Source organism: Ranitomeya variabilis, chromosome 4 (genome assembly GCF_051348905.1).
Source record: "Ranitomeya variabilis isolate aRanVar5 chromosome 4, aRanVar5.hap1, whole genome shotgun sequence".
In the NCBI taxonomy this organism is placed as follows: domain Eukaryota; kingdom Metazoa; phylum Chordata; class Amphibia; order Anura; family Dendrobatidae; genus Ranitomeya; species Ranitomeya variabilis.
Window position 1 is genome coordinate 611,132,901 of NC_135235.1, and position 22,039 is coordinate 611,154,939.

At 47.6% G+C, this 22,039-nt stretch overlaps 1 protein-coding gene across 1 annotated transcript in view; it reads right to left on the reverse strand.

Annotated features, from left to right (window-relative positions):
- NPLOC4 (NPL4 homolog, ubiquitin recognition factor) overlaps positions 1-21,499 on the reverse strand; it is a 67,418-nt gene extending 45,919 nt beyond the window's left edge. Inside the window, exons 1-7 of the mRNA XM_077253383.1 lie at positions 21,262-21,499; positions 15,542-15,622; positions 12,082-12,194; positions 2,143-2,325; positions 1,473-1,521; positions 1,291-1,385; positions 384-507 (exon numbers count right to left, since the gene is read on the reverse strand). Of these exons, the coding sequence (XP_077109498.1) occupies positions 384-507; positions 1,291-1,385; positions 1,473-1,521; positions 2,143-2,325; positions 12,082-12,194; positions 15,542-15,622; positions 21,262-21,276 (660 nt within the window). The 5' untranslated portion in view covers positions 21,277-21,499. The remainder of the gene's footprint in view (positions 1-383; positions 508-1,290; positions 1,386-1,472; positions 1,522-2,142; positions 2,326-12,081; positions 12,195-15,541; positions 15,623-21,261) is intronic.
- Positions 21,500-22,039: the final 540 nt, after the last annotated feature.

The following is a 22,039-nucleotide window of genomic DNA, read 5'->3' on the forward strand; positions in this document are numbered from 1 at the left end:
CATTGTTGCAGCGGTTTATTTTTTTAAATGTTTTAACTAATATTTACGTATTTTTTTAGTCGCCGTAGGAACATGTGCTATACACTGCCATACCAAAGAAATGTACCAATGTCATGATGAAACGTCACTCTGCTTCATAGAAGCATCCAGCTGTCGCTCAAACAGACGTCCACACTACTTCAAACCATTTAAATGCTGTTGTCAGAGATTGTTGGCGACATCATAATGACTAAACAGCAGCAAGCCGAGCTGACTCCAATCACTACTTTTAGAGGAAGGTGCAGCCTGTGTGACACAGATGACACCTGCCATGTATGAAGCAGTGTCAACTCCTGAGTCCACTCCATACATCGAGATCTGACAGGTGATTTGTCCCTTCTTACCTGTCGGTTGAGTGTGATAGCGCTGGGCTGACATTTAGTACAGATTCCTTCTGGCCATGGTGGGTGACCTTCACAGCCCGATTTAATCTTGCAGCTGATATTCTCCAAGGCCACAAATTTGCCCCTGAAAATAGTATCAGTTAGCATATGAGACATTACAAAGCATCACGTTAGTGTAGTCACCCCATGGAGTGGGCAGGATAATCCATCAGCAAGTTAAGTCATGAATATACAGTATATTAGTTTCAAGTATTAGTAAATGTGGAAAATAAATAACTCCATTTGCTCCAATTTCTTCTCATAAAAAAAACATGATAAATATGTAAAGGTTTCTTCTTTAAGTATTCCAGGCAATCAGTCTTTTCCTCTTACTCTTTCTCTTAAACCTCCTATCTATAAGGCAACTAACTGCAGCAGGAGCCTCCCCCCATTGCTCTACCTGCAGCAGGAGCTTCTCCCTATTGTTCTACCTGGAATAAGTGACCAGGAAGAAGGTGAAAAGGTAAAAATAAAAATGTGCATTTGTGTCAGGCAAAGCCCCATGTATGGACAAACCACCGTGGCTATATAGACAAGTAAGAATCAGGACAATCCAGGGAAGTGCTAAAGATACTATATTTTGCAAACTGAAGATGTTTCCAGGAGTGGACCCCTAACTGATCACACGTTGATGGCCCACCCTAAGAAAAAAAGTACTATTGAGACAATATATATTGCAAATAAACCCACTTAAAAGAAAACACAGGCAAAAAGAAATATATCCATTAGTCACTTTTATATCGCATGTTATGATTACAGAAGAGGAGGGAAATCTTCTTGTGTATTTTCTATGGTTAATGTGCCATTGCATTCAGCTCGGCTCCCCCTTCCCAGTGGCATATGAGATATCTGGACTGCAGAGACTCACTTATCTGCTCCTCCTGTCAGCTTGCGGATGTAGGCATGGAAGGACATGTGTTTCACTGGGGGCTCCAGATGGTTGAGATAATCCTCGTCGAAAGGCTGCAGGACAACGAAGTGTTAGCTAAGGGGATAATTCACATACTCCCTCCAAACTGAAACACGCTGTTTCTATGTCGGCATCCTCACCTCTAGCGGGACACAGTGAACGCATTTACCCAGCGGACCATGGCGACATCTGCAGGGGGAAGGAATATAAGGCAACATTACCGCAGGGGTAGCTAGAAAAAAATCAATTAAGATCACTTGCAGGAAACCACATTGTGCAGGGGTCTGTAGTGCAGCCACATTCACTTCGAGGGACCAATATATCCCATGCTAACAAAATAAACATCCATAATATTACGATGGCGTTACCACTTTAAGGGCTATGTGGTGTCATTATAGCAAATTATATACTAAAATATTATGAGGGTTAAACTTCAGTAACAGGAGGGTCTGAGGTCACTTTCGTCATTTCTCTTGTACCACTGGCACACCAGGCCACCCACTGCGCAGGAATTTGCAATAAAGCGGTATTCAGGTGAATGGAGCTGTGCTGCACTGCCAAGCATAGTGGATGGCAAAAATGTGCAGTCAATGATTTGAAGAAGCCAAAGTGCAGGTTCTGAGGACTGATGGGGTCCTCGAAGTTGTACCCCCAAAAACCAAGAAGTAATGATGTAATCACAGTAATATGCCATCACTTGATAGGAAAATCTGTCTAGCCTATACCATAGCACTTATGCAACATGATGCATGCTGCACATAAAGCAAGGCAGCCCCCCTGTGGTCGATATACCACGACTGCGAAACGTACAGCTGGGCGTCTCTGTTCCTGTAGATCTTTCCCTCTTGTTTGTTGAGGTACTGGTCAATGTCGTCTTCCACCACTAGGGGCGCACTTGACGGCCTGGAAGACAGACTTGATGCAGACGTATCCATAACTTCCGATGAAGGGCCAGCAGCGCTAGATGGAAAGAGGAACAGCATGTCTCCATGTCTACAAGGGAAGCAAACAGAGCAGTAATCAGACACGGCCATTTATTATTTATCTTGAGCAAGTGGTGTCAGGTGAAGAGCCGAGAATCGCCTCCTGCGCTGACGATCACACAGGGCGGACTGTCGAGCTTCATATTACACTGCTTGATGAGCGCTAATACCAAGTGCAGACGTCCCAGCTGAAAAATCCTGTGTGTGCTGACGCTTTTATAACCGCATACTTTATTTAGCCAGGGAAAATTAAACGGTTTTTGCTTTTTTTGTAAGCTTGGGACACCCGTTGCTAATGGTGTGCATTCATCCCAAGCCCATACAAGTATTAAAAGTCTTGAAACCCCTGCCAATAGTTGAATTAACCCCTGTATATGACCTTGCTCCACACAGGGAAGAAGACAGATGAGTTACATAGCCGGCATATGCCTCTTAGGCTGCTTTCACACTAGCGTCGGCCTGACGTACCGACGCATACTGTGAAAAAAATGCCCGACGTGGGCAGCGGAAGCAGTCTTAGGACGCTTCCGCTGCCCCATTGCAAGGTCCGGGGAGGAGTGGGCGGAGTTTCGGCCGCGCATGCGCAGTCGAAAATGGCAGTCTCGACGCACGAAAAAACTTTACATGTAACATTTTTTTGTGGCGGCGGTCCGCCAAAACACAATGTGTCGCTAATAAAAGTCTATGGAGAAAAAACGCATCCTGTGAGCAACTTTGCAGGATGCGTTTTTTCTCCACAACGACGCATTGCGACGTGCAGTGCCCGACGCCAGTGTGAAAGTAGCCTTACAGCAGAGATTAGCGTTTCCACCGGTCGTTGCCATTACAGGGGCTGACAGCACAGAATGACTGTTCAAACCAAGCACAGGCACTCAGATCTTCTATGCTGACAGACTCCCATTAAGCCCTTAACCCCTTAGTGACAGAGCCAATTTGGTACTTAATGACCGAGCCAATTTTTACAATTCTGACCAGTGTCACTTTATGAGGTTATAACTCTGGAACGCTTTATCGGATCCCGCTGATTCTGAGATTGTTTTTTCGTGACATGTTGTACTTCAAGTTAGTGGTAACATTTCTTCGATATTACTTGCGATTATTTATGAAAAAAATGGAAATATGGCGAAAATTTTTAAAATTTTGCAATTTTCAAACTTTGTATTTTTATGCCCTTAAATCAGAGAGATATGTCACAAAAAATAGTTAATAAATAACATTTCTCACATGTCTACTTTACATCAGCACAATTTTGGAAACAATTTTTTTTTTTGTTAGGGAGTTATAAGGGTTAAAAGTTGACCAGCAATTTCTCATTTTTACAACACCATGTTTTTTTTAGGGACCACATCACCTTTGAAGTGATTTTGAGGGGTCTATATGATAGAAAATAACCAAGTGTGACACCATTCTAAAAACTGCACCCCTCAAGCTGCTCAAAACCACATTCAAGAAGTTTATTAACCCTTTACGTACTTCACAGGAACTAAAACAATGTGGAAGAAAAAAATTAACATTTTACTTTTTTTTTGCAAACATTTTACTTCAGAACCATTTTTTTTAATTTTCACAAGTGTAAAAACAGAAATTTAACCACAAATTTTGTTGTGCAATTTTTCCTGAGTACGCCGATACCCCATATGTGGAGGTAAACCACTGTTTGGGCGCACCGCAGAGCTTGGAAGTGAAGGAGCACCGTTTGACTGTTTCAATGCAGAATTGGCTGGAATTGAGATCGGACGCCATGTCGCGTTTGGAGAGCCCCTAATGTGCCTAAACAGTGGAAACCCCCCACAAGTGACACCATTTTGGAAACTAGACCCCCCAAGGAACTTATCTAGATGTGTGGTGAGCACTTTGAACCCCCAAGTGCTTCACAGAAGTTTATAACGTAGAGCCGTGAAAATAAAAAATCGCATTTGTTTTCACAAAAATGATTTTTTCGCCCACAAATTCTTATTTTCACAAGGGTAACAGGAGAAATTAGACCACAAAAGTTGTTGTGCAATTTCTCCTGAGTACGTCGATACCCCATATGTGGAGGTAAACCACTGTTTGGGCGCACCGCAGAGCTTGGAAGTGAAGGAGCACCGTTTGACTTTTTCAATGCAGAATTGGCTGGAATTGAGATCGGATGCCATGTCGCGTTTGGAGAGTCCCTGATGTGCCTAAACAGTGGAAACCCCCCACAAGTGATACCATTTTGGAAACTAGACCCCCCAAGGAACTTATCTAGATGTGTGGTGAGCACTTTGAACCCCCAAGTGCTTCACAGAAGTTTATAACGTAGAGCCGTGAAAATAAAAAATCTCATTTTTTCTACAAAAATGATCTTTTTGCCCCCAAATTTTTATTTTCACAAGGGTAACAGGAGAAATTAGACCACAAAAGTTGTTGTGCAATTTCTCCTGAGTACGTCGATACCCCATATGTGGAGGTAAACCACTGTTTGGGCGCACCGCAGAGCTTGGAAGTGAAGGAGCACCGTTTGACTTTTTCAATGCAGAATTGGCTGGAATTGAGATCGGATGCCATGTCGCGTTTGGAGAGTCCCTGATGTGCCTAAACAGTGGAAAGCCCCCACAAGTGATACCATTTTGGAAACTAGACCCCCCAAGGAACTTATCTAGATGTGTGGTGAGCACTTTGAACCCCCAAGTGCTTCACAGAAGTTTATAACGTAGAGCCGTGAAAATAAAAAATCTCATTTTTTCTACAAAAATGATCTTTTTGCCCCCAAATTTTTATTTTCACAAGGGTAACAGGAGAAATTAGACCACAAAAGTTGTTGTGCAATTTCTCCTGAGTACGTCGATACCCCATATGTGGAGGTAAACCACTGTTTGGGCGCACCGCAGAGCTTGGAAGTGAAGGAGCACCGTTTGACTTTTTCAATGCAGAATTGGCTGGAATTGAGATCGGATGCCATGTCGCGTTTGGAGAGTCCCTGATGTGCCTAAACAGTGGAAACCCCCCACAAGTGATACCATTTTGGAAACTAGACCCCCCAAGGAACTTATCTAGATGTGTGGTGAGCACTTTGAACCCCCAAGTGCTTCACAGAAGTTTATAACGTAGAGCCGTGAAAATAAAAAATCTCATTTTTTCTACAAAAATGATCTTTTTGCCCCCAAATTTTTATTTTCACAAGGGTAACAGGAGAAATTAGACCACAAAAGTTGTTGTGCAATTTCTCCTGAGTACGTCGATACCCCATATATGGGGGTAAACCACTGTTTGGGCGCACCGCAGAGCTTGGAAGAGAAGGAGTGTCGTTTTACTTTTTCAATGTAGAATTGGCTGGAATTGAGATCGGACGCCATGTCACGTTTGGAGAGCCGCTGATGTGCCTAAACAGTAGAGACCCCCCACATATGACACCATTTTGGAAACTAGACCCCTTAAGGAACTTATCTAGATGTGTGGTGAGCACTTTAAACCCCCAGGTGCTTCACAGAAGTTTATAACGTAGAGCCGTGAAAATAAAAAAATCGCATTTTTTCTACAAAAATGATCTTTTTGCCTCCAAATTTTTATTTTACCAAGGGTAACAGGAGAAAATGGACCCCAGAAGCTGTTGTACAATTTGTCTTGAGTACGCCGACACCCCATATGTGGGGGTAAACCACTGTTTGGGCGCATGGCTGAGCTCGGAAGCAAAGGAGCGCCATTTGACTTTTCAATGCAAAATTGACTGGAATTGAGATCGGACGCCATGTCGCGTTTGGAGAGCCCCTGATGTGCCTAAACAGCAGAAACCCCCCAAAAGTGACCCCATTTTGGAAACTAGACCCCCCATGGAACTTATCTAGATGTGTAGTGAGAACTTTGAATGCCCAAGTGCATCACAGAAGTTTATAATGCAGAGTCGTGAAAATAAAAAATATATATTTTTTAACAATAAAGATTTTTTAGCCCCCAAGTTTTTATTTTCACAAGGGTAACAAGAGAAATTGGACCCCAAAAGTTGTTGTCCAATTTGTCCTGAGTATGCTGGTACCCCATATGTGGGGGTAAACCACTGTTTGGGCGCATGGCAGAGCTCGGAAGGGAAGGAGTGCCATTTTGGAATGCAGACTTTGATAGAATTGTCTGCGGGCGTTATGTTGCCTTTGCAGACCCCTAATGTACCTAAACAGTAGAAACCCCCAACAAGTGACCCCATTTTGGAAAATAGACCCCCCAAGGAACTTATCTAGATATGTGGTGAGAACTTTGAATGCCCAAGTGCTTCACAGAAGTTTATAATGCAGAGTAGTGAAAATAAAAAATATTTTTTTTCCCACAAAAAAGATTTTTTTAGCCCCCAAATTTTTATTTTCACAAGGGTAACAAGAGAAATTGGACCCCAAAAGTTGTTGTCCAATTTGTCCTGAGTATGCTGGTACCCCATATGTGGGGGTAAACCACTGTTTGGGCGCACGGCAGAGCTCGGAAGGGAAGGAGCGCCATTTTGCAATGCAGACTTTGATAGAATTGTCTGCGGGCGTTATGTTGCGTTTGCAGACCCCTAATGTACCTAAACAGTAGAAACCCCCACAAGTGACCAAATTTTGGAAACTAGACCCCCTAAGGAACTTATCTAGATATGTGGTGAGAACTTTGAAAGCTCAAGTGCTTCACAGAAATTTATAATGCAGAGTAGTGAAAATAAAAAAATATATTTTTTTCCAACAAAAAAGATTTTTAGCCGCCAAGTTTTTATTTTCACAAGGGTAACAGGAGAAATTGGACCCCAAAAGTTGTTGTCCAATTTATCCCGAGTACGCTGATGCCCCATATGTGGGGGTAAACCACTGTTTGGGCGCACGGCAGAGCTCAGAAGGGAGGGAGTACCATTTGACTTTTTTAGCGCAAAATTGGCTGTCGTGTTTGGAGACCCCCTGATGTACCTAAACAGTGGAAACCCCCCAATTCTAACTCCAACCCTAACCCCAACACAGCCCTAACCCTAATCTCAACCCAATCCATAATCCTAATCACAACCCTAACGATAATCACAACCCTAACCCCAAAACAGCCCTAATCTCAACCCTAACCATAACCCTAATCAAAACCCTAAATCCAACACACCCCTAACCCTAATCCTAACCCTAATCCCAACCCTAATCCCAAACGTAACACTAATCCCAACCCTAATCCAAACCCTAACCCTAATCCCAACTCTAACCCTAACTTTAGCCCCAACCCTAACTTTAGCCCCAACCCTAACCATAACTTTAGCCCCCGTCGTCACAAAAAAAGTTCAATGTAACCTTTTTTTTGTACGTCGCGTCCGCCATTTCCGCGGATGCGTGGCCGTAACTCTGCCCTCTCCTCCCCAGGACATAGACTGGGCAGCGGATGCGTTGAAAAACTGCATCCGCTGCCCACGTTGTGCACAATTTTCACAACGTGCGTCGGTACATCGGGCCGACGCATTGCGACCGCCCCGTACCGACGCAAGTGTGAAAGAAGCCTTAGGCTACTTTCAGACATAGCGCATTTTTGAGCGCTATTTTGCGGGCGCTTTTCAAAAATGCGCAATGTCATTTTCGTCTGCCGGCAAAGTGAATGAGAAATTCACTTTGCCGTTCAGACACACCGCAAAAAAACGCGGCGCTTTTGTCTGCAAACACGCCGGCGTAAAAAGAATTGACATGTCAATTCTTTACGCAGCGGCGTGTCTGCGTATCCCCCTAGGGCCCCATATTACCTTCCACACACAGCGCCTTTGTCCTGGGTGTCGGCGTCTTTGTACGGAGGGGTTGACACCCAGGACCGGACGTGACGTCGGACAGGAAGAGGGAAGCCCCCGCCCCCCAGTGAAGCAGCATGGAGTCCTTCTGTGTGTGTGTGCGTGTGTGTGCGTGTGTGTGTCCCCATGCGACGCTAGTGCCACCATTGTGCTAAGTCGCCGTATGGGACTACTACTCCCATCCGGTATTAGGATGGGAGAGTTGTCCCTGTGTCCGGCGACTTAGCACAATTGTAAAGTTACACAAAACACCTACACACAATACACATACATGACACACAGTACATACAACATATAACACAGAGTATATACTCACCAACAGCACACTTGTAGGCGAAGCCCTCGATCCTCCAGGAAAAAATCCAAAAATAATAAACCAAATTCATACTCCCTGTCCGCAGAATCCATAAAACGAGTGTCCCACGCCGATCGGCTGCTCTCCGGCGATACACTGCCAGGAGCGAAGCTCCTAGCAGTGTATCGCGTACTGTTCCGGAGTTCAATTACTCCGGCGTCTCGGTTAACAGCAGTACAGCTGCGTTGAACTTTCCCACGCAGCACTGCCGTTAAGCGAGAGTGCCGGGGTCAATGACCGCCGGTAAACTCGCTCGCGCATGCGCAGTGACACACCGACAGGAACTATGGCTCCTGTCAGTGTGTTGCTGCAGCCGTGGAGAGCAGACATATCTCTGGATGTGTCTGTTCTCCATGGAAAATCTTGATACGTGGCACTTAAATATGTGGCAATTAAATACGTGACACGTGGCACTTATACGTGATACGTGTCACTTAAATACGTGGCACTGAAATACGTGGCACGTGGCACTTTGATACGTGGCACGTGGCACTTTGATACGTGGCACGTGGCACTTTGATACGTGGCACGTGGCACTTTGATACGTGGCACTGAAATATGTGGCACGTGGCACTTTGATACGTGGCACGTGTCACTTAAATACGTGGCACGTGGCACTGAAAGATGTGGCACGTGGCACTTTGATACGTGGCACGTGGCACTTTGATACGTGGCACGTGGCACTGAAATATGTGGCACGTGGCACTTTGATACGTGGCACGTGGCACTTTGATACGTGGCACGTGGCACTTTGATACGTGGCACGTGGCACTTTGATACGTGGCACGTGGCACTTTGATACGTGGCACTGAAATATGTGGCACGTGTCACTTAAATACGTGGCACGTGGCACTGAAATATGTGGGACACGTCGCACAAAAAAGTTACATGTAGTTTTTTTTGTGTCGACGGTCCGCCGAAGCACGACGCATCCGTCGCACGACGGATGCGACATGTGGCAATCCGTCGCAATGCGTCGCTAATGCAAGCCAATGGAGAAAAAACGCATCCTGCAAGCACTTTTGCAGGATGCGTTTTTTCTCCAACGACGCATTGCGACGGAAGCCAAAAAACGCTAGTGTGAAAGTAGCCTAACCCTAACCCTAGCCCTAACCCTAAATTTAGCCCCAACCCTAACCCTAACCCTAACCCTAACTCTAACCCTAACCCTAATTTTAGCCCCAACTTGTCTTCTCCTGCCGGCCGGCAGATGGCAGCAGATGGCGGGCGCACTGCGCATGCGCCCGCCATGATGAAAAAGCCGGCTGGCAGGAGAAGACAGAAGAGGACCCAGGGACCCCGGGTGAGTATGTTAGGGTCCCCGAATCCCCCTATTTCTCTGTCCTCTGATGTGCGATCACATCAGAGGACAGAGAAATAACTGATCGCTTTTTTTTTTTTTTTTTTTTTTGCGGTCGCCGGTAAACTGTTAATTACCGGCGATCGCAAAGCAGGGGTCGGTGCAAATCGACCCCGATCATGTTCTTTGGGGTCTCGGCTACCCCCGGCAGCCGAGACCCCAAAGAACATCCGGGTGCCGGGCGGCGGGCGCACTGCGCGTGCGCCCGCCATTTTTTCCCGGAAAAAAGATGGCGGCGCCCATGGGGAGACACGAGGAGCACCGGGGGAGGTAGGTAAGTATTGGGGGGCTATTGGGGGCCATCGGGGACCACATTTCTCTGTCCTCCGATGTGCGATCACATCGGAGGACAGAGAAATTAAACGGCAAATCGCGTTTTTTTTTTTTTTGTTGCGACCGCCGGTAAACGGTTAATTACCGGCGATCGCAACTCGGGGGTCGGTAAAAACCCCCCGAATCATGTTCTCTGGGGTCTCGGCTACCCTCGGCAACCGAGACCCCAGAGAAAATCCGACTCTGGGGGGCGCTATTCACTTTTTCCACAGCGCCGTTAATTAACGGCGCTGTGGTTTAAGTACCCTTAGCGGCCGCCGTTAAAAGGCGTATCGGCGGTCGTTAAGGGGTTAAATTTAGTTATCAATCAGTATATAAGCTCTTCCATCTGGCCTCTGCGCTTAAGCACTTGTCGGCTACCCCGCGACTTGATTATGGGGTGCTGATGGGTTTGGCATGGCAGCCGAGGGCAAATTGAATGCCCTTGTTGCTGACTTGTTAGTTCTCCAAGGCCTGGGCTTCACTAAATACGCAGCTATTGCAGTAGATTGCAGGTAATTAAAAAACTACAGGTTCAAATCCCCTAAGGTGACTGAAAAAAAGGAAACAGCAAAATGTTTTTGTTAATATTAAAAAAAAAAATCCAATCAGTTACCCTTATCTTGGTGTGCTCATTGGGGGGTGGGCATGAAAAAAAACATACACAAACTGTACAGCAAGAAGAAAAAAAAGTTATGGCTTTATGAAAAAGAGAAAGAGAAATGAAAACAAAAAATAGGCTGTCCTAAAGGGTTGATTAGATAAGGAGCTAATACTCTGATGCTCACTGATTATACCTTTAGTGCTTATAGGGCCCGGAATAAAATATTGCCCAGCAGGTCAGAACAGTGGGCACGTCCGACTGCTTATAGCCATAGATCAGGGTCTGACAAACCGAATTGAAGGGCTCTGCATAATGTCCCCCTCTAGGGACAGGAGAGCAGCAGACTCGGCCATTGATTATGTGTCTCCAGTCCGGTGATGACGAGACGCCTGAAAGATTCCAGGACACATTTATATGCGAGAAGTTCCCTGGCACAGAAAGTTGCTTGCATAGAAAACAATCTTAAGCCTCTGGAGCTGCTCCGAGCTGATGGGACAAATGAAAACAAGCTCCAGTGATTGAAGTCGGCACAGATTGCTGAAAATACCGAATCACTGTGTTATGCCTAGTGCAGGTAGTAGGGGGCATTATTTAACTTAAATGTAGTGCCCCCTGCACTGAACATAAGAAAATGCATCAGTTTTTGTTCCTTTATTAGTAGAGCCAGTATATCGGATCTACCTGACCCTGTAACAGAAGATACGTAAGTAGAGCCCTGCCAGGACCTTCCTCATCCATCACAGATATATATTTCCCAATAACCTGAGGGGTAGGGTTGTGGTCACACCGTAAACGGAGGGCTTCTCCTTGCCTCCCTCAGTCTCGCTAACTGCTTCATTAATTGACTGAAAGGGTAATACAGCGAGAAGTGCCCAGTGCATAAACTAATGCAACCAAGGATTTTTCTTATGGCAGACCATCAATATGCAATCAGTGAGGGTTCCACTCTCAAAACCCCCACTAATCAGTGAAAGGAAGGGGCTGAATGTAGTGTGCAGCACAACTACACCAATATGATAATATGATGGTGGGCATGCCTGGTACTGGAGCGTAGGCTCTCTCACTGATGGGCGGAGAATAGAGCTGGTGTGGCAGAGGCTTCAGATCTACAAGTAGCTCTCCAGACTCATTTGCACATCAACTCAAGCACAGCCACGTCTCCAAACCATCGGGGCATGTCAGAGATCTCTTTACAAGATCAGTCAGGCTCTCATCAGTCTGAACCCCATCAACCAGCAAGATACCACTTTTCCTCTGGACATAAATAAATTAGCCTCAGCAAAACAGGTGATAACCGGGTTGTCAGACAACCCTGTAGTTGTAGGTAATCCCACAGAAAGTACTTGTTGAACATTTCTGGCACGCTCGCCATGGCACTGATAAAGAAGGCCGGGTACTCACTTAATTTTGAGTAGGTTGAGTGACTTGTTTTGGCTGGCAGATATCTCTCCTGTCCTGTTCCTGTTCACATACACAGAGAAGCCGTTATTCCTGAAACCAAACTCTTTTGCTACCTGTGGAAAAAAAAAAAACACAAGGAGAGGAATTTACAAATTGACACTGTGCCAACATGGGATTGTGTGAGCAATTCAGCAGAGCCCACCGCCCCGTGGCGCATATACCCCACAATCCAGCACAGCCCATCGCCCCGTGACACACTCATCTCATCCCAATTCCAGCACAGCCCATTACCCCGTGACACACTCATCCCAATTCCAGCACAGCCCATCGCCCCATGACACACTCATCCCAATTCCAGCACAGCCCATCGCCCCATGACACACTCATCCCAATTCCAGCACAGCCCATCGCCCCGGGACACACTCATCTCATCCCAATTCCAGCACAGCCCATCGCCCTGTGACACACTCATCTCATCCCGATTCCAGCACAGCCCATCGCCCCGTGACACACTCATCCCAATTCCAGCACAGCCCATCGCCCCATGACACACTCATCCCAATTCCAGCACAGCCCATCGCCCCGGGACACACTCATCCCAATTCCAGCACAGCCCATTGCCCCGGGACACACTCATCCCAATTCCAGCACAGCCCATCGCCCCATGACACACTCATCCCAATTCCAGCACAGCCCATCGCCCCGGGACACACTCATCCCAATTCCAGCACAGCCCATCGCCCCGGGACTCACTCATCTCATCCCAATTCCAGCACAGCCCATCTCCCCGGGACTCACTCATCTCATCCCAATTCCAGCACAGCCCATCTCCCCGGGACTCACTCATCTCATCCCAATTCCAGCACAGCCCATCTCCCCGGGACACACTCATCTCATCCCAATTCCAGCACAGCCCATCGCCCCGTGACACACTCATCTCATCCCGATTCCAGCACAGCCCATCGCCCCGTGACACACTCATCCCAATTCCAGCACAGCCCATCGCCCCATGACACACTCATCCCAATTCCAGCACAGCCCATCGCCCCGGGACACACTCATCCCAATTCCAGCACAGCCCATCGCCCCGGGACTCACTCATCTCATCCCAATTCCAGCACAGCCCATCTCCCCGGGACACACTCATCTCATCCCAATTCCAGCACTGCCCATCGGCCCGTGACGCACTCATCCCATCCCAATTCCAGCACAGCCCATCGGCCCGTGACACACTCATCCCAGTTCCAGCACAGCCCATCGCCCCGTGACGCACTCATCCCAATTCCAGCACAGTCCATCTCCCCGTGATGCACTCATCCCAATTCCAGCATAGTCCATCGCCCCGTGAGGCACTCATCCCAATTCCAGCACAGTCCATCGCCCCGTGACACACTCATCCCAATTCCAGCACAGCCCATCGCCCCATGACACACTCATCCCAATTCCAGCACAGCCCATCGCCCCGGGACACACTCATCCCAATTCCAGCACAGCCCATTGCCCCGGGACACACTCATCCCAATTCCAGCACAGCCCATCGCCCCATGAAACACTCATCCCAATTCCAGCACAGCCCATCGCCCCGGGACACACTCATCCCAATTCCAGCACAGCCCATCGCCCCGGGACTCACTCATCTCATCCCAATTCCAGCACAGCCCATCGCCCCGGGACTTACTCATCTCATCCCAATTCCAGCACAGCCCATCTCCCCGGGACTCACTCATCTCATCCCAATTCCAGCACAGCCCATCGCCCCGTGACACACTCATCCCAATTCCAGCACAGCCCATCGCCCCATGACACACTCATCCCAATTCCAGCACAGCCCATCGCCCCGGGACACACTCATCCCAATTCCAGCACAGCCCATCGCCCCGTGACACACTCATCTCATCCCAATTCCAGCACAGCCCATCTCCCCGGGACTCACTCATCTCATCCCGATTCCAGCACAGCCCATCGCCCCGTGACACACTCATCCCAATTCCAGCACAGCCCATCGCCCCATGACACACTCATCCCAATTCCAGCACAGCCCATCGCCCCGGGACACACTCATCCCAATTCCAGCACAGCCCATCGCCCCGGGACTCACTCATCTCATCCCAATTCCAGCACAGCCCATCTCCCCGGGACACACTCATCTCATCCCAATTCCAGCACTGCCCATCGGCCCGTGACGCACTCATCCCATCCCAATTCCAGCACAGCCCATCGGCCCGTGACACACTCATCCCAGTTCCAGCACAGCCCATCGCCCCGTGACGCACTCATCCCAATTCCAGCACAGTCCATCTCCCCGTGATGCACTCATCCCAATTCCAGCATAGTCCATCGCCCCGTGAGGCACTCATCCCAATTCCAGCACAGTCCATCGACCCGTGACACACTCATCCCAATTCCAGCACAGCCCATCGCCGTGACGCACTCATCCCAATTCCAGCACAGTCCATCACCCCGTGAGGCACTCATCCCAATTCCAGCACAGCCCATCGCCCCGTGACTCAGTCATCCCAATTCCAGCACAGCCCATCGCCCCGTGACGCACTCATCCCAATTCCAGCACAGCCCATCGACCTGTGGCACACTCACGCCACCGCCCCTTAGCACATTCACCCCACATTCCCGTACAGTCCAACACCCCGCAGAAAATTCACCCCACAAACCAGCAGCGCTCACCGCCCGGTGGCACATTCAACTCACATTAAAGGACAGCGCATTGCCCCATGGCACACTCTCACCCCACATTCTAGCACAGACCACTTCCCCGTTGAAGCGTTCCAGAGCTATAACGCCATAAAGTGACAGTGGTCAGAATTATAAAAATTGGCTTGGTCATTAAGGTAAAAATTGGCTCAGTCACTAAAGGGTTAACTATATAACAAAAGTACAAATAAAACCCAACAAATAAGTGACATATTCATAATGCACATATTGAGCCTTTAGGCAGCGTACAGGCGGTAACCTGATCCTGCCGACATTGGGCAGTGATTTACACTGCCTTTGCCAGCAATGACTTTTTATGATTTTTAGAAATACAGTTAATTATTAATCGCATCTGGTTCTGGCCATGCTGTGTTTTGTGCGCTGAAGATATTTAATAAAAAAATACTTATAAGGGATATACAGGGCCCTGGGAGTACATTCACTATGTATGATCTCCAAAACAGGATTCCCAAAATTCACCATGTGAATACATTTATGGCTTGTTAACAGCTCCATTCACTTCTTCTACTTCCACCAGTCCCATAAAAGTGAATGGAGCAACAGACAAGAATGCATGCTACCACTTCCCTCAATGGAGTTTCCAGCATTCACACATTTCTCATCTATGCTGGAAATAGATGATTATTGCATTTAGTAGGGGAATCCCTTTAATTGGGCAGTATGGGGTACAGCAGTGTATAATGGATGCAGTAATGAAGTAAAACCCTGTCAATAGGGGAAAAGAACATACCTTTTTGAGAAACGTTGCAGCAGATTCCCGCTTGCTTGCGTTGATGCGCTTCACCCCCTCCGGAGACTGGATCCGGATGATCTACAGACAAATAAAAATAAGATTTGCATTAATAATATAAGATATATCTGGGCATGTATGAGGGAGGTAGTATGCCTGCTTGAGGATGGCAGCCTAGCGTTCTCTAAGCTTTCTGAAGCTATGCTACATAAAGGGGTATGCCGACTTTATGTACAGTACCTGTGAAGTTTGGCCATACCTGTTCTCGCAATGGTTTTCCTTGTTCTTATAGGAATGTGCACATTGAAGATTCAGACTGAAGGTAGCAAAAGTACAAAGCTATACATATGGAAACAAGGATTAAACAATCACATGTAAAACAAACCAGAATATGAGCAAAACCTAAGATTTTTGGTGAAATTGCTGCAAAGTCACTACTGAGGACCATAAGCAAGAAGAGAAGACTTTTTTGGGCCGAGCAAGATTAAGGACTGGACCAATGGAAATCTGTCCTGTGAATTGAGAAGTCAAAAAGTGAGATTTTTGGCACCAGCCTCCATGCCTTTGTGGAATGCAGAAAAGGTGAGGAGATAGTATCTACATGTGTGGTGCCCACCGTGAAGTATGGAGGGGGAGATGTGATGATGGTGGGGCTTTGCTGGTGACACTGTTGGTGATTTATTCCAAACTCATGGCACAGTTCTTACCCAGCATGGCTAACACAGCGTTCTGTAATGACAACAGCTCATCTGGATTGCTTTTAGTTTGACCATCACTTCTGTTGCAATAGGACAATGACCCCCCAAAAAATTTCCAGGCTATGCAAAGGCTAGGTGACCAAGGAGGAGAGGAATGGAGGCTAAGGCTACTTTCACACTAGCGTCATTTGTAATACGTCGCAATGCGTAGTTTATGAGAAAAAAACGCATCCTGCAAAGTTGTCTGCAGGATGCGTTTTTTACCCATAGACTTTCATTAGCGACGCATTGCGACGTATGGCCACATTTGGCGGAATGTCGGCACAAAAAAGTTACATGTAACTTTTTTGCGTGGCCGAAACTCCGCCCCCTCCTCCCCGGACATTACAATGGGGCAGCAGAAGCGACATAAGACTGCTTCCGCTGCCCACATCGGGCATTACTTTCACAACGCGCGTCGGCACGTCGCTAGTGTGAAAGAAGCCTTAAAGGGCCACTGTCACCCCCCTCCAGCCGTTATAAACTAAAAGAGCCACCTTGTGCAGCAGTAATGCTGCATTCTAACAAGGTGGCTCTTTTAGTTTTTGGTTCAAGTATTCCCAAAATAAAGCGTTTTGAAACTTAGCCAAAATACCTGTCTTTAGCCAGGGAGGCGGGTCCTCACTCCCCAGCTTGAACTGCTACTCTGCCGTCACTCCAATCTTCAGTGGCTTTCGGCGCCGCCCCCTCCGCGCTTTTTTCTCTTCAAAACCGGCGCCTGCGCTGTCTTTAATCTCTGGCTGTGTGTCCCAGCCAGGCTTGTAGACTGCGCCTGTGCGGGCATTGCGGCCACCCACCTTGGGTATCCCAGCCCCGCAGTGTGTTATGCATTATGCACAGTGCGGGGCTAGGATTCCTGGGCATGCGCACTGCGTGTCAGCCTGTCACCCAGGTCCCCCGCCTTACAGCGTCTGTATACTGTACTGTACTGTATTGTATACTGTATTAGGAGGCACGATCAGCTGAATACAGTAAACAGACGCTGTAAGGCGGGGGACCTTGGTGACAGGCCGACACGCAGTGCGCATGCCCAGGAATCCTAGCCCCGCACTGTGCATAATGCATAACACACTGCGGGGCTGGGATACCCAAGGTGGGTGGCCGCAATGCCCGCACAGGCGCAGTCTACAAGCCTGGCTGGGACGTCACACAGCCAGAGCTTAAAGACAGCGCAGGCGCCGGTTTTGAAGAGAAAAAAGCGCGGAGGGGCGGCGCCGAAAGCCACTGAAGATTGGAGTGACGGCAGAGTAGTGGTTCAAGCTGGGGAGTGAGGACCCGCCTCCCTGGCTAAAGACAGGTATTTTGGCTAAGTTTCAAAACGCTTTATTTTGGGAATACTTGAACCAAAAACTAAAAGAGCCACCTTGTTAGAATGCAGCATTACTGCTGCACAAGGTGGCTCTTTTAGTTTATAACGGCTGGAGGGGGGTGACAGTGGCCCTTTAATCAGATGTCATGGCCTCTACAATCATCCGACCACAAGCAAACTGATCAGTTTGAGATTATTTGGACACACAAAGTGAAGACTGAAGTCAAAGCAGCAACAAGTGTTCTGCTCCTCTGGAAATCCTAGACTGTTGAAAATCATTCCAGATGACAACATGATGAAGCTGCTGGAAAGAAAGCCAAGGGGTGCAAAGTGTCGTCAGAGTAAAAGGGGGGACTGAGAGGAATCTAAGGCATAACAGATATTCTGGTTTGTTTCGCTCGTGTTTCTTTTCTCTTTGTTTCCATGTGTTCATTTGTGCCGCCTTCAGCCTGAATCTGCAATGTTCACATTTTAATAAAAACAAGAAAAACCATTGGACGAACAAGTGTGGCCAAAGGTTTGACAGGTACATTATATATACAAAATATTCTGAGATCGAGGGCAAGCTAGCCTTGTGTTTTCTTAAAGGGGTTGTCTGAAGTCCAAACTCATTTTCATTCTAACTCCCTATCTATTTAGTGCCATAATCTACACTATTTTCTAAAACACAGGTGCTTCTCACTAAATTAAATTATCATCAAAAAGTTAAAGGGAACCTGTTACCAGTTTTGGCCAATATAAGATAAGACCATCACCTTTCAGGGCTGTTATACAGCATTCTATAATTCTGTGTATCTGCCCCCAACCCGACCTGTAAGAGAATATAAACTAACCTGCTGGACAGTCCAGTCCGAGGGGTGTCGCTCTTCTTGGTCCGGCGCCTCCCATCTCCTTATGATCGCCGCCCTCCTGCTTGCTTTGTGTAGATGACGCGTTGCTGCATCATCCACATAGTCCCCCCAGTACCGCGATCCTGCGCAGGCATACATCTCTGCCCTGTGGAGGGCAGAGCAAAGTACTGCAGAGAGCAGGTGCCGGGACTCTTTGAGCTCTTCCAGCACCTGCACACTGCAGCCTTCCCTCAAAAGGACAGATAAGTACACCTGCACAGGAGCAAGGTGCCGAGGAGACTGTGTAGATGATGCAGAAACTAGTCATCCGAAGCAAGCAGGAGGGCGGCATCGGACCAAGAAGAGCGACCGCCCTGCTGGCGAGTATAATAAAACCTATTTTTCTTCTCTTAAAGATCGGGTTGGGGGCAGATATACAGCATTATAGAATGCTGTATATCAGCCATGAAAGAGGGTGGCCATAATTCATATCGGACAAAACTGCTGACAGGTTCACTTTAATTTATTTCAGTTCTTCAACACAAAAAGTGAAACTCATTCTATAGAGTCATTACAAACAGAGTGATCTATTTCAAGTGTTTATTTCTGTTAATGTTGATGGTTATGGCTTACAGCCAATGAAAACCCAAAAGTCATTATCTTAGGAAATTAGAATAATTAACAAAAACACCTGCAAAGGCTTCCTAAGTGTTTAAAATGGTCCCTTAGTTTGTTTCTGTAAGCGTCACAATCACGGGGAAGACTGCATGACTTGACAGATGTCCAGAAGACAGTCATTGACACGCTCCACAAGGAGGGTAAGCCACAACAGGTCATTGCTAGAGAAGCTGACTGTTCACAGAGTGCTGTATCCAAGCATATTAATGGAGAGTTGAGTGGAGGGGAAAAGTGTGGTAGAAAAAGGTGCACAAGCAACCGGGATAACCGCAGCCTTCAAAAGGATTGTTAAGAAAAGGCCATTCAAAAATTTTGGGGGAGGTTCACAAGGAGTGGACTGCTGCTGGAGTCATTGCTTCAAGAGCCACCACACACAGACGTATCCAGGACATGGGCTACAAGTGTCGCATTCCTTGTGTCAAGCCACTCATGTCCAACAGACAACACCAGAAGGGTCATACCTGGGCCAAGGAGAAAAAGAACTGGACTGGTGCTCAGTGGTCCAAGGTGCTGTTTTCAGATGAAAGTACATTTTGCATTTCATTAGGAAATCAAGGTCCCAGAGTCTGGAGGAAGAGTGGAGAGGCCACAATCCAAGCTGCTTGAGGTCTAGTGTGAAGTTTCCACAATCAGTGATGGTTTGGGGAGCCATGTCATCTGCTGGTGTAGGTCCACTGTGTTTTATCAAGACCAAAGTCAGCACAGCTGTTTACCAGGAAATTTTAGAGCACTTCATGCTTCCCTCTGCCGAGAAGCTTTTTGGAGATGGAAATTTCATTCTCCAGCAGGACTTGGCACCTGTCCACACTGCCAAAAGTACCAATACCTGGTGTAAAAACAACAATATCACTGTGCTTGATTGCCAGGAAACTCACCTCACCTTAACCCCATAGAGAATCTATGAGGTATTGTAAAGAGGAAGATGAGAGACACCAGACCTAACAATGCGAACGAGCTGAAGGCTGCTATCAAAGTAACCTGGGCTTCCATAGCTCCTCAGCAGTGCCACAGGCTGATCGCCTCCATGCCACGCTGCATTGATGCAGCAATTGATGCAAAAGGAGCCCTGACCAAGTATTGAGTGCATTACTGAACATACATTTCAGTAGGCCAACATTTCGGATTTTAAAATCATTTTTCAAGCTGGTGTTATAAAATATTCTAATTTACTGAGACAATGACTTTTGGGTTTTCATTGTCTGTAAGCCATAATCATCAACATTAACAGAAATAAACACTTGAAATACATCAGTTTGTAATGACTCTATACAATATATTTCACTTTTTGTATTGAAGAACTGAAAATAATTAACTTTTTGATGATATTCTTATTTAATGGAAAAAAATTGTACTTAATTAAAAATCCCTTAACTACACTAACTGCTTTTCTACTTTTGTTTTTTTTTCCATTTTGATGATGCTTCGTTTATGAATCTCAGTGCATGAGGGGATACTCAAATGAAGCGTTATAAAGGGGAAGAGGCTGCGGTCACTGACGAAGTTTCTGCCCCCTCCCTGAAACAAAGGGTTATTAGTGACTTTCATTTCAGGTGTAGGGCAATTGTTAATCAATGATGTCCCAGATGTAATGTGATTGATGGAAGACAAGTCCGGGGACGCTGCAGACCATGGTGGCCGCTCACAGTAACATGCGGCCTGGTGTGGTCATGGTCGGAGAATTGGTCCCATGACTGGTCCATCCTGTACCGCCAGTGACATAAGGAGGATTGGCCCATTCTATATATAAAGTTGTGTGAGTGTGGAGCAGTGTGTATATACACAGGAGCAGCCCCAGCAATAGTCAGGGACCCAGCCTCCCAGCTGACCAAACCTTCACGAGAATAATGGAGGCAGCCCTTCAATTTGACCCGGTGACACACTGCGCCAGTATAGCCCATAATGGCGACGTCTCGGTTCTGGCTGAGAACCTTTCTTGAGAAAGAAATTGCCCAAGTTTCCCAGGTTCTCCGAGCACTGCGCTGCCTCTATGTCTCTCATTATGCACACACACACACACGGTGTGCACCCAGCGGTCACCGCCGCACTCCCCTCACACACGGCATCTGTGCCCGGTGCAGCCGGCAGTGATGACACATGACATGACACTATTTCTGGGCCTGCTCTCCCCGCCCGGCATCCCGCACACGGATGCAGCCTCCTCCTCACCATACTCTCCGCCATGTCTGTCGCTCCTCGGCCTCCTCCTCCGCCTCACACCACGGGTACCTCCGGGTATTCCCGGCCTCTAACGGCTCCAACCGGCCGGTCCTGCGCACTGGTGTCACCTCGCTAAGCTTCCCCCCGGTGTCACTAAACACGATCACAAGGTTCCGGTTCAGAACGTTCCTCCCTGACATGGAGAGCGCCACCTAGCGGCCTGCGGGTTTGACATGACGGTTCTGGGGATGACATTTCCTTCGTACTGATCTTGATGCTCTCAGTAAATGTTGTCCTGCTCCCTGACTAACAGTCACCAGCAAAGCCCCCCATGTCCTGCTCCCTGACTAACAGTCACCAGCAAAGCCCCCAATGTCCTGCTCCCTGACCAGCAGTGTCACCAGCAAAGCCCCCCATGTCCTGCTCCCTGACCAGCAGTGTGACCAGCAAAGCCTCCAATTCCTGTTTCTTGACCTACAGTGTCTCCAGCAAAGCCCCCAAATTCCTGCTCCCTGACTAACAGTCACCAACAAAGTCCCCCATGTCCTGCTCCCTGACCAGCAGTGTCACCAACAAATTCCCCCATGTCCTGCTCCCTAACAGTCACCAGCAAAGCCCCCATATCCTGCTCCCTGCCCAACAGTGTCACCAGCAAAGCCCCCCATGTCCTGCTCCCGAACCAGCAGTTACCAGCAAAGCCCCCAATGTCCTGCTCCCTGACCAGCAGTGTCACCAGCAAAGCCCCCCATGTCCTGCTCCCGGACCACCAGTGTCACTAAAAAATTCC